Raw genomic sequence first — 12,430 nt, forward strand, 5'->3', positions numbered from 1 at the left:
ACAAAACCATGTAGCTGGCAGGATTGGACCCAATGGGTAAGCTTGCCAAGCCCTGGAGTAGGCCAGTGTGATGCAACCAGCATGTACGCTGTCGTGCTAACTATAGCAAGTCAGGAATCAGAAGACGTGCGTTCTAGTCTGCTCTCTGCTACTTATGAGCCATGTGATGCTAAGAAAATTGCTTCACCTCCCTGAGCTCAATTCTTTACTTGCTAAATGAGAAGATGAATATAGGGATTACTGAGGCTTCTTCTTGATCTAGCTTTTGATGGTTTCAAGAAAATGCAGGCGGTAGGAAACACAATCTCTCCGGCATCATTATTCCCAGGTCTTTTCCTACGTCCTCCTCTATCTACCACAGCTCTTGGATTTTTCCTGGGATTCTGACCCAACATGTCCACGATCACCGTCACTACTCTTAACCTTTCCCAGGATCCTCCTCCCTCCATGGACTCTGCCTTGAGGACGGACAGTGAACTTCCCCCCTCACTTGAGGAAATTTGGACATTTTCAAAAAGAGCTTTTCCAAGTGGAGGAACCAAGGGGGAAGGAAAATAAAGTCCAAAGCTGGAAGATGAAGAGTTGTAAAATAATGTATTTTTTTTCTAATTCATCTAAAGGCTGGGTGTTTTTCCAAAATAATTAAAACCCTTAATCTCTTTCTTGTGGGAGATACAGGCCTGACTTGAGGGCTATTTAAGTCAATTGCTAAACTTGTTGCTGAAACTTGAACATGAGGTAGGTCTGGGGTCGCATCACTTCCCATTTAGCAGACTCTCAATTTGGAAGCTGACGACCCGGATTCTGGCTGGGGTGCCTCTACTTCTGTGTTATTTTCACCAAAGCATGTCATCTCTTAGTGGCTCCTGCTTATGCCACTGAACTTTCTTGAGGATAAATGAAATAATATCTAAAGAAATGCTTTGTAAACTTGAGTTCTATGTTGCTGTAATTTGTTTCTCTGATTGGTCGTTCTGGCATTGGGCTTGTTCCTCTGAGCCTGGGCCCAGGCCAGGGCTAAGGAAGCTCTCCCCTGTTGGAGTCCCACAGACTTCTGTTAGGTCCCGGCCATCTGGCAAGGACTCTCCAGGGAGCTTTGTGGCCCACCTGTGATCAGCGGTCAGTCGACAAATGCTGTACTCCAGGCACGATGCTGGAGGTTTCTGCGGGGCCTGCTTCTTTTGTCCTGTTTGATTTGACTGAAACGCGTTCATTAACTGGTTAGGTTTGGTTCGGCCTCTTTACCTGTTCTTCTAAGCCAGCGTCTGGTTGGACTGTTCTCCGCAGCCATCTGGACCGAGCCTCCTCAGCAGCCCTTTGGTGTCAGTGGCAGAGGCCACCATTCCTTTGCATAGCCCGTCTATATTGCGTCAGTCCCTTTTTGCAGCCAAAATATGCCCCCATCTCTTGCTGCTTCAAAGCTCTCCCTTCATGTTTGGACAGACCGTTAAAAATTATGTTTTGTTTTCTTCAACTGCTTTAAGTTCCCCTACAGAACAGAGAGGATTGAGAGGTTGTGAGCTCAATAGTCAAGTGCAAGTGTATTTGTTCTGTCACAACTATGCATTAAGTTCCATTGATGCGCTGGGCAGCGTGCGAGGCACAGATGCACCGGTGGCATGCCTCCCCAGCTCTTTGTCAGACATGTCTTGGGTCCTCACCAAGGACAGACCCCCCAGCACCCTACCTCTACCAGGTGGCAGCACCAGTCCCTCCCACATTCAATGGCAATAGCGCTTTTTGCTCACAAGACGCAGGGGGAGCCAGGCCTCGGTTCACAGCCGCGTGGCCTCCCGGCATCAGGGGTGGGAGCTGTGGTGTGTGACAGGATGCTTTGGAGATCAAGGCGGTCTCCTGAACCCTGTGGGAGTTTTGCATTGACACCATCTCCTTCTCCACAGACTCACCAAAGGCGGAGATCCGGCCAGACCCTCCACATCCCCGCGAGGGCCAGAAGCTGTTGCTGCACTGCGAGGGGCGAGGCAATCCCGTGTAAGAGGGGTCATTTCCTGGCCGCCAGTACAACCCCATTCTCTCAGACGGACATCTTCACATAACGTCTTCCCGTCGCCTCCGTACTGTCCGAGCCTCTCATTTTCCCTGACGCTAACAGCCATCCTGTTTCCACTGCAAAGCAGCAGAAGCGGGGAGGGGCCCCTCCCTGGTTCCCATAAGGAACCCCAAGAGGTCACCCTCCCCCTGCCTCTGAGCAGCTCAGTGTCTCTGGCCCCTATAACCTCTCGAGCTTTCATCCAATAGCCCCCGACTCCCCTGCTCCGTTATTTCTGTTTCCCTTTAACTCCCTGACCTGTTCTCTTCTGAACCCTCAACAGCCCCCAGCAGTACCTCTGGGAGAAGGAAGGCAGCGTGCCACCCCTGAAGAACACCCAGGAGAACGCCCTGATCTTCCCTTTCCTCAACAAGAGCGACAGCGGCACCTACCACTGCACGGCCATCAGCAACCTGGGCAGCTCCAAAGCTCGCTACACTCTCAACGTGAACGGTGAGCCCGCCTCTGTTCCCCTCCCGCATCCCTCTTCTCCCCTTCTCTGTCCACCCGGCCCGCTCATCTTTCTGTCACCTGAGAGCGCCCCCGATGGTGCTTTGGAGTGGACTAAAGGGACAACAGCCCCTCGTTGAGGGCCTGAAGACTCAGCTCCGGATCCACCCTGACATGTGCAATACGGAAAGACCCACAGGATGGAAGGCTCTCCTAGGCCTTCGTTTAGCAATGATGACTCAAGGGACACCATCCGCCAGCCCCTGCGCTCACCTGGCAGCAGGAGTCGTCATCCTGTGTTCACCCCCAGGGCCTCTCCCGTACGGCTGTCGATGCCTGTCCCTTTGCAACAGGCTAGTCTCAGACTTGCTTTGTGACTGGGACAGAATGCAATCTCCTGCAGACCTGGGTCAAGGCCAGACGTGGAGATAAGTTTGTGCTCGGTTGAGAAATAGTCGGAATCTTTTCCCAGATACCACATCTAGAGGAACTAGGTGCTGCTTCTCCTCTGACCTTCTTACCAAAGGTGCAACCTGAAAACCCAGGTCAGGGGAAGAGACGGGCTAACGCAGAATTCCCTTATGGAGAGTGGGGCAGGTGATTTTTTTAAAAAATATGTTTTTATTGATTTCAGAGAGGAAGGGAGAGGGAGAGCGAGAGAGATAGAAACATCAATGATGCCGAAACCGGTTTGGCTCAGTGGATAGAGCATCGGCCTGCGGACTGAAGGGTCCCGGGTTCGATTCCGGTCGAGGGCATGTACCTGGGTTGCGGGCATATCTCCAGTGGGAGATGTGCAGGAGGCAGCTGATCGATGTTTCTCTCTCATCGATGTTTCTAACTCTCTATCTCTCCCCCTTCCTCTCTGTAAAAAATCAATAAAATATATTTAAAAAAAAAAAAAAAAAAAAAAAAAGAAACATCAATGATGAGAGAGAACCATTGATTGGTTGCCTCCTGAATGCTCCCTACGGGGGATGGAGCCCGCAACCCGGGCCTGTGCCCTGACTGGGAATCGAACCCTGACCTCCTGGTTCATAGGTCGATGCTCAACCACCGAGCCATGGCTGGCCGGGCTAGGCAGGAGATTTTTTTGCAGAACCCAGTAGCAGTGGAGTGGGGTCGTGCCAAGAAGTCTTATAAGCCTTTCCTGAGAATAGGGAAATGCATTGTCAGGGGAACATCGAGGCTCCCTTGAGTGAAACATCCATTAAAGCCGGCCTAATCAAGCCTGAGGAGACAAAGTAGGAAAGAGAAAATATATAATAAGGAGTCAATGAGGCATCAAGACAAGCTGAGTCGGTGGAAAAACAGCAGTTCTCCCACGGACGGGCTCCCAGGGACAAGGGACCTGAGTGTCTGGCTGGGGCGGATCTGACCCCAGGGCAGACCTCAGCATGTGGGGACGGGCTCAGCACAACAAACAGGGCCAGAAGCCTGGAGCAAGGGCGGGCACTGAGGTTCGGTATCCACCCCCGAATCTCCGCAGGCTAGCTGTATGATGATTGGCAGCCAGAGCAAGATCCTGAGCCCTGTGATTGGCCTCTTGCTGGTCCTCTGTGCCCTGTGCTGGAAAGTGAGTCTTGTTTAAACTGCTTCCAGTGCTGACCCCTGATGGTAGAATGAGTTACTGCACCTTCTTGCAGGAATAGCCTAGCAGTATTGACTCCACCTGCCTGGAATGAAATTAAACGCCGTTCCACCGAGAGACGGGGGCCTGTCGTGGATGACCCAGGAGGTCCTGTTGCTATGGGGACCTGTTTGTCTAGGGAATTTCCATTTCCCTAATCGCTAGAAAAATTACCCAGGATTTGTTTTTAATGTGGACTGTGTCTCACGTACTCCCCAGGAGAAGGGCAGTGGGTACCTTCATGCTGCTTCCTGTCACTCACACCATCACACGCCCCCATCCTATCGGGGAGCCCCAGGGTCATCCTCCCCTTCCCTCCCGAGTGGAACATGAAAAACCAGAGCACAAACGTTTTCTTTTTAAATAAGGCATAAGCAGGCAAGGCGCTTAAAGCCGGCCTGATCAAGCCCGAGGAGACAAGGTGGCAGAGACAAAATACAGAATAAGGAGTCAATGAGGCATCGAGACTCAAGCTGAGTCTGTGGAAAAACAGCAGTTCTCCCATGGGTGGGAGTCACATCGATGCTGAGGGTAATTTTGGACACATCAGCACAGCGTCCTGGTCCTGGGCCCTGTCTTCCAGGGCATTTGGGACTCTGCCCTGGCGGGTGCTGTCCTTGGCATGCCTGGCCCCTCTGTGCGGTGGGCATCGATCCTCCACGGATGCTGCTATGGAGGACAGGCTCGCTGTCCGGTGGCAGAGACATCGGCCATCCTTGGAAGCATCACGGCGGGACTTCATAACGGAAATCTTCAACTTCCCACAAGCCTCTGTGTGGTGGGACGTGAACATGCAGTCGCAGGCCCTCCTGATGAGACCTGCTGGAGGGCTGGGTTTTGCTGGAACTCAAACTCCTCCGCCGAGGGGAGCTCTGGTCTTCAGGGCAGGGGGGCGCAGTCTCTCATTTTTAAGGTGCATCTTACCTAAGTGCCCAGTTCTGGGGCCCATCAGTCTTTTACTGCTCCTTCTCTGTCTGATCTCAGGGCAAAGGGGTCACAGGTTGAGAAGCCCCGATGGAGAATCCATCTCAGAATATCAAGCGGACAGAAGCATATGAGGGATGGAGGATAGGGAAGGAATACTCTGAAAGCCCAGAGATTAGAAGAAAGAAATATAGAAACAGAGGCAGACAGGGAGAGAGGGAGAGAGTTCAAGAGATGACCTAAACATTAAAGTGATGAACTTGGACTTTGTTAAGGCCCAACCTCAGGGCCATGAATTCAACTTAAAGGGTTAATTGGAGGAGATGTATCTATTTATGCACGAGCACATTAATGCTTGCAAACGTTGCTATGTCCCACACACTGTGCGAGACACGTGGTAAGGCCCAGCCCCCTGGCTTAGCGACGCCACTCCAGCCACTCCATTCTCCCAGCGCCAGCCTGTGTTCTCTGCTGTGTGAGGCCCCCTGTGGCCCGGCCGGAGATGCTGGGATATTGGGTTTCTCAGGCCTGACCGTGTGCATTGCCCCTTCTCTCCAGACCCCAGTCCGGTGCCCTCGGCCTCCAGCACCTACCACGCCATCATCGGCGGGATCGTGGCGTTCATTGTCTTTCTGCTGCTCATCCTGTTCATCTTCATCGGCCATTACTTGATTCGGCACAAAGGTCAGATGTGAGGGAAGGATGAGGAGAGGTGGGCGCGGGGAGGGAGGCGGGTCAGCTCCGGGAGGCGGGCGGGAGCTGGCTGCAGGGAGGGCCTTCGGGGACCCGGCAGCCCCTCTGAGGTTTGAGGAAGAAGAACGCAGGCACCTCGGTAGTGATGGAGCCCCCAGGCCCCTCAGTGCAGCCTCACTGCTTTCATCATCCACAGAATCAAACCTTCCCACTCAGCCAGCTGCTGCTCCCACGCTGCTCTGCCACCAGAGCTCTCGCCTTCAGCAGGGAACTGCACAACTCTGCCTCTTCTTGCCATCTCTGGACACTTTCCTGCCTTTCTGTCTGGCCTCATGTTCCCTGACCTTCGACCTCCTTGCCCCTGGTCTCCACAACGTCTCGTTTCTTTCTTCCTCTCTCCTATATGCACGCCATCTCACTACCCTCTCTTCACGTGCCTTCCTCTCAGATGTTCCCCTAGTAACTTCTAGCTGCAGCCAGGCTACCCGACTGAGCAGGTGCTGGCCAGCTCTCTACTGCATTGCACAAGGAGCCGACATGCCAATTTCCCTTAGCACCACCTTACACACACAGACACACACATGTACACTCGCGCACACATGTAAATATGTGCGCGCACATTCAGATGCATGCACATACATGCATATCTACACACAGGCCTGCAGGCACATCAGACACACACAGAGAGACACATATATGCATATGTGCACACACACATGTGCATGCATATATACACACATAGACATACACTGTACACGCATACACAGACACACATACAGACACAAGCACATCTGCACACACACACTGTTATTTTTTTGCCAGTATTATTGAGATTCTCTATTTAAAGGCAGCACTCATGAATTCGTAGGGGTGTGGTCGGGTGAGGGGTGTTGGCGGCAAAGTGCACGTTGGGTCTGATGGGAGGAATGAAGCTGTGGCCAGGAGCCACGGCCAGGAGCAGGTGTGGATGGGCGGGCGGGAGCGTGGGCCGGGGGCGTCAGAGGTTTGGAAGCTGCTCCTGGAAGAGGAGCCTCTGTGCCTCCCTAGGAACCTACCTGACACATGAAGCAAAAGGCTCTGACGATGCGCCAGACGCGGACACAGCCATCATCAACGCGGAAGGCGGGCAGTCGGGCGGGGATGACAAGAAGGAGTATTTCATCTAGGGGCCCGCTCCCCTGCGCCGCTGCAGGGACCCCACGGGCGCTTCTGGGGCCGTAACCACCTCGGACTTGTACAGAGCAACCCCGGGGCCGCCCTCCCGCTTGCTCCCCAGCCCCCACCCCTGTACAGAATGTCTGCTTTGGGTGCGGTTTTGTACTCGGTTTGGAATGGGGAGGGGAGGGGGGGGGGAGGGAGGGCTGCCCTCGGCCCTTTCCTTGGCTTCTCTGCATTTGGGTTATTATTATTTTTGTAACAATCCCAAATCAAACCTGTCTCCAGGCTCGGGGGGCCGGGCCCGGGGCGAGAGGAGCAAAGCATCTGGAGCTGGAGGAGGAGGAGGAGGAGGAGGGGGAAGAGGTCAGGACAGGACAGGAGCAGGGCTGGTGTATGGGGGGCGGGGGTGGGGGACTCGCACCAGCCCTCCGTCCTCTGCGCAGAGCAGCTGCTGCCTGGACTTCTCTGGGACGAGGAGGTTGTGAGCAGAGCCAGAGGGGGACAGACCGTGCCTCCCTGCTCCCCCTGTTCCACGTCCCTGGAAAAGGAACGAATGGGGTTCCTGAGGAGGGGACCTGCAGATGGCGGGCAGCCACGCAGAGACCCGGGGCGTCCACATGGGGAGGACGTGGTCCCCGCCAGGAGGGATGGATTTGGAGAGACAGGATGTCGAGATGGCCCACCTACCCTTGTCCCCCGTGATGTATGAAGCCAGGCCCTTTACACAGGAGCTGCCCTTGGGGGCCGCAGGGCAAGGTGGCCCCTCGTTGCTCCAGCAGCCGTGGAGAGGCCACTGTCTGCTCCCCTGCCCAGGGGCCCTCACTCACCCAGCCCTGGACTGTTGCTGGGCAACCACTCCTCTTATGGCATTGTTTACCACTCCTCCTCCTGCCCCGTGCCCCTGCCCCTCCAATTCCTACGCTGTCCCTCAGTCCTTCCCCCCTTCCCAGCAGCCAGGCAGATATAACCACAAAAACACTAAAAGGAGCTTCACTGCACTGAGCTGTTTCCTGCCCAAACAAAGCAGATAATGTGAACTTTGTGAGTGTGTGGACGTGTGTGTTGTGTGCACATCTGTGTGTGAGAGGCAGCAAGCGGTCCTGGCAGGTGGCGGCCGTGGAACCCGTGAGGGAGGGCCTTCGAGGAGAGGGCTCCTAGCCAGCGGGGGGCCTCCCCGGGAGGTGGATTCATCCTGGCATCTCCATGCCACCCCCAGGCCCCATCAGTCATGGAGAAAGCAGTCCCGGGATGTGTCCGTGCTCAGTTGTCCATCGGGTCTCGCCCTAAAACACGGAGCATCAGACCTCTGCCCGGCCTCCCTTCTCGGAGCTTTGGAGTCAGTGCCACCCCTTGCTGTGCACCCTCGGCCTCTCCCTGGCCCCGACCCTAGACGACCACTGGCACTTCTGGGCCCGGCGAGCCGAGGGCTGGAGAGAAACTTCCCTTCTGCCCACCCCCACCCCTCCTTTTGATTTTCTGTCTTCCTCCGTGGCCTGAGCTGGTTGCCATAGAGATGAGTTGCTCAGGCTCCCGGCCCAGCCAGCCGCCCTGCCTCAGACCCAGGATGCCCCTGGGCACCGCTGTCACCCTCGCCCGGCATGTCCTCCCTGCTGACACCCAGGGGTGTGCACAGGGGGGGCCGCTGCATCCGCAGGCCTGCCCACCCCCCAGTGCAGGTAACACCGTGGCTTTTCCAGCAGCCGGTTGGGGCCCTGGGCGCACAGCAGCCCCCCAAGCCAAGGCTCTCCCCTCGCAGCAGCGGGCAGCCGGCCCCCCAGCCCCGGGCTCCTGTCTCCTAGCACCCGCTCCGGGGAAGTTGACTTTGCCTCTGAGGGAATCACTCTGTCCATATTACACAGAAGCCATATTTGTACGGGGAGTCGGGGAAGAGGGACCATTGTGTTTGTGTGTCTGTCTGGGGTGGGGGCGGGGCCGGGCGCAGGGAGGGGACCGTATATCTTTATAACCTTTCTAACTCTCCTATGCTAATCTCAGAGGGGCACCCTCAATATATCGGATCACCGTGTCGCTCGCTCGGCTGCCTCCTTCTTGCCGCTCTCGCTCCCGTGGGGATGCGTGTCTAAGGGCTGCTCGCCGGCATCCCCCGCGCCTGGTATTTGCAGGGGTGGCGTGGGCCTCGCCGGGCCCCTCTCCCAAGGGCATCTCTGTACGGAAACAATACAACTCTCCGAGGGAGAGAAGTGTGTTCACTCCCGTGGCTGGGTCCTTGCTTTCCTGAGTGTCTGGGGCGGAGCATCCGACGGCTCCCCCTGCCTTCCTCGAGGCAGGATGGGAGGAGGTGGGGGTGAAGGTGAAGATGCCACCGACATCATTCCTGGACGCTTTCAACAGGTCCCCCAACTCACTCCCCTGCCCCCCACATGGTAAACCTGAGCTAGTGTCCCGGGAGATGAGGGGATGGTCTTGTCTTTGTAAGGCACCCGTTCTCTCGCCCCTGTGCTTCCCTACTCCACCTGCAGGCGCCCTGTGGGCATGGAAAGGAGGTCCCTGGCAGGACTGGAGTTGAAACACCACATGCCTCCTTGGACCAATGAAACTGTCGCCTAAGCAGCCCCTCTGCCTCCCCATTCGGACCCAGACACGCCATTACTCATCTCTTCCGATGTCCAGCCTAAGCCTCCCTAACTGAAGAAATAGATTGTGGGGGCGGAGAGGGACGAATCAGCAGAGACCTGGGAAAGCACCCGGGGGACAGGGTTACCTAAGAGCCGGCATGTGTCGCTTAGGGGACCCTCCCCAGGAGACACTCTGTCGCCATCTGGAGAGAAAGGGCCTCTCCCCACACGAGGAACTTGACACAGGGCTGAGGTCCCCACCGGTGCAGCAGCTGCACAGCCTCTGTGTCCCCCACGGACACGAACAGAGGTTCCCCCAGAGGCCACAGGCCCCTTGAAAAGACGCTGTCCCGTTGTCCCCAGAGCCTGTCTACCTTTCAGACCACGTGTCCTGCTTGTTCTGGAAGGTGCCTTCACTGTACCCAGAGGTGATGAGGCGCATGCCCAGTCACGCCCTGCAGTAGCTTCGGTAGGCAGCCCTCCCCCTCCCACAGTGAAAGCCCCAGATCCAGACACCTGTGTCAGGCGTGTGCGCAGGTACACGGCACATGCCACCCCACAGGTAAATGAGCCCTGCTCACTCCCGGACTCCTACACAGAGAGCCCAGTCTCAGCATCTCAGGGTCCAGCCCTGCACCACGAGCACTCCTCACAAACGAGTGGCTTTTGAACCATCTTTCACTGGCTCAGGTTCAAGGGGTGGAGGAGCAGTGAGCGTCATCAGCTGCCTTCCCCTCCAACTTCCCAGCATGCCTCTTATCTCTGCCTCACACTTCACCCCTGGCCCCTCTTCCTTCCTTGAACCCAAGGAATCCTTCTTGCTGGAAAGCCCTTGGCTTCTCAGCCTCCCTTTCCACCTTCGGGAAAGTACCACCTTCTGGCCCCCACCTCCTTCCTTTTCCAAGTGCGGGACCCCACCAGGGGGATCCGACCTCAAAACAGGAAGCCGAGGGCCAATGCCCTGTGTGGGCCTCAAGCTTAGACAGGCAGTGGGCGTGGGGTGAAGGCTTCCTGAGTGCCCCCACCCCCGTGCCACCCAAGGGCCCTGCCCAGAACTGATGGCCTTCATTAGCCCGGCGCTTATCTTGGAACCACAGCAGGTGACAGAGCTGCCCGGCCTCCCTCTCTGCCTGCGTGAGCCCAGCAGTGTCATGGGGAACTGCCTGCACCCGGTGAGTGTGGGGCGGAACCCACAACTCTGCCCCTCCTACCCCTCTGTTTTTCCCCCCCTGTCTTTTTCATTCTTTCCTTCCCTCCTCATCTCGTATCCCTTCCCTCGTCTCCCCTCTCTTCTTACCTCCCGACTCCAGGTCCCTATGCTTTTCCTCCTCATTTGTCTTTCAATCAGTACCATCCAGGCCCCTGGCTGCTCTCCCTGGGACTCCCCTGCCCGCCAGCCCTGCCCCCTGCCCTGCCCTGGCTGATCCATGACTCTGCCTCTGCAGGCTCCCCAGTCTCCACTGCGATGTCCTTTCCCACCAGCCCCACTGCATCCCCACTCCAGCCCTGTGTTCTCCACCCCAGGCTCCCCCCTGTCTCCCTCCCTCCCCTCCCCTCTCATTCCCAAGACCAGCGGGGTAACTAGATGTGTGATTGTCCCTCTGGGGACCCTCCAGGTGGACTCCTCCACTGACAACAGTTCGAGTAGCTTTTCCTTTGATCCTGATGAGTGGAATTATAGTGAGACCTATGACTACTCTGGAATGGACGCAGCTGCCCCCTGCCGCTCCTGCAACCTGCTGGACGAGTCCTCACTGCCTTTCTACGTCCTCGCCAGCGTCCTGGGCATCGTGACCAGTGCGGCTGTCTTCTTCGCTCTGCTCAGACCCCTCTTTCACCGGCAGCTCTGTCCTGGCCATCAGCTCCTCCTCACACAGTTAGCCGTGGGCAGCGCCCTCTTCAGCATCGTGGTGCCCATCCTGGCACCAGGGCTCCGTGGTGCCCACAACACCTACGTGTGCCACCTGGCCCACTTAGTCTGGTATGGCTCAGCCTTTGCCCAAGCTTTGCTGATAGGCTGCCATGCCTGCCTGGGTCCCAAACTGGGTGCAGGCCCGGTCCCACGCCTCATCCTGGGGCTCACTGTGGGCCTTTGGGGACTGGCCATCCTCCTGGCGCTGCCCATCACCCTGGCCAGTGACACCTCCAATGGACTCTGCGTCTTGTCACCTGGCCAGGGCATTTTGAAGTTTCTGCACGCTGCCAGCTGTTTTGCCATCTTTGTCTTGTTGCCACTGGGTTTATTGGGAGCCAAGGGGGTGAAAAGGGCCTTGGGCAGGGGGCCGTGTCCCTGGGTTGACGTGCTGTGGCTCTGGTTCATTTTCTGGTGGCTTCACGGAGTGCTGTGGGGATTGGACTTACTAGTGAGGTCCAGGTTCTTGGTGCTGTCGTCCTGTCCGACCCAGCAGGCCCTGGACCTGCTGCTGCACCTGGCGGAAGCGCTGGCCATCCTGCACTGCGTGGCCGTGCCCCTGCTCCTGGCCTCGTTCTGCCAGCGGGCGACTCGCAGGGCCGTGCCCTCCTTGGCCCTCCCAGCAAGACAGTCCTCTCCTCCGGACGCCCTGGGAGGAAAATCTTAGCTCCCTTCCTACCTGCCAACCTGAATTAAAGTCTGTGCTGCTTTTATGAAGCTGGTGGTCTCTTACTTTGTCTGGAGACTCGAGGAGAGGAAGGAAAATGGAGAGAGAGACAGAGATCGATTGATTTCACGCCAGATTGCCCTGCTGGCTGCTGCTGCTGCTGCTCTGCCTGGCTTGGGGAGTAAGTGGGGGATGTACAAACATCCTCGGGGCACACAGGTGTTTTCTCCAGGTGGGAGGTCACTGCCATCTCTTCCCAGGGGGAAGGGAAAGGGGACCGGAATGGGAGGGAAGCAGCTAAACCTGAAACACCAGAAGAGATGGCTTAGCAGGTCAGGAAAGAAGAGAAACTGCTACAGAGAACACATGA

General features: G+C 56.6%; 2 protein-coding genes across 5 annotated transcripts in view; both read left to right on the forward strand.

The window, feature by feature from the left end:
* Positions 1-9,115, forward strand: part of CADM3 (cell adhesion molecule 3) — a 32,437-nt gene extending 23,322 nt beyond the window's left edge. For both annotated transcript variants that reach the window (XM_036344675.1, XM_036344676.1), the window contains 4 exons: positions 1,902-1,992; positions 2,334-2,503; positions 5,613-5,738; positions 6,795-9,115. In XM_036344675.1, coding sequence (XP_036200568.1) covers positions 1,902-1,992; positions 2,334-2,503; positions 5,613-5,738; positions 6,795-6,913 — 506 coding nt within the window. In that variant the 3' untranslated portion in view covers positions 6,914-9,115. The remainder of the gene's footprint in view (positions 1-1,901; positions 1,993-2,333; positions 2,504-5,612; positions 5,739-6,794) is intronic.
* Positions 5,613-12,110, forward strand: ACKR1 (atypical chemokine receptor 1 (Duffy blood group)). 3 transcript variants are annotated; one of them, XM_036344679.1, is made up of 3 exons: positions 5,613-5,738; positions 10,579-10,653; positions 11,098-12,110. In XM_036344679.1, the coding sequence occupies exons 2-3, from the start codon at positions 10,633-10,635 to the stop codon at positions 12,058-12,060; spliced, it is 984 nt and encodes a 327-aa protein (XP_036200572.1). In that variant the 5' UTR covers positions 5,613-5,738; positions 10,579-10,632; the 3' UTR covers positions 12,061-12,110. The 3 variants fall into 3 exon arrangements, with proteins under 3 accessions (XP_036200572.1, XP_036200573.1, XP_036200570.1); XM_036344680.1 differs by having other exon boundaries at positions 5,614-5,738; positions 10,582-10,653; XM_036344677.1 differs by lacking the exon at positions 5,613-5,738 and having other exon boundaries at positions 9,274-10,653.
* The last annotated feature ends 320 nt before the right edge of the window (positions 12,111-12,430 follow it).

The sequence above is a fragment of the Myotis myotis genome, unplaced genomic scaffold (assembly GCF_014108235.1).
Source record: "Myotis myotis isolate mMyoMyo1 unplaced genomic scaffold, mMyoMyo1.p scaffold_m19_p_18, whole genome shotgun sequence".
Lineage (NCBI taxonomy): Eukaryota > Metazoa > Chordata > Mammalia > Chiroptera > Vespertilionidae > Myotis > Myotis myotis.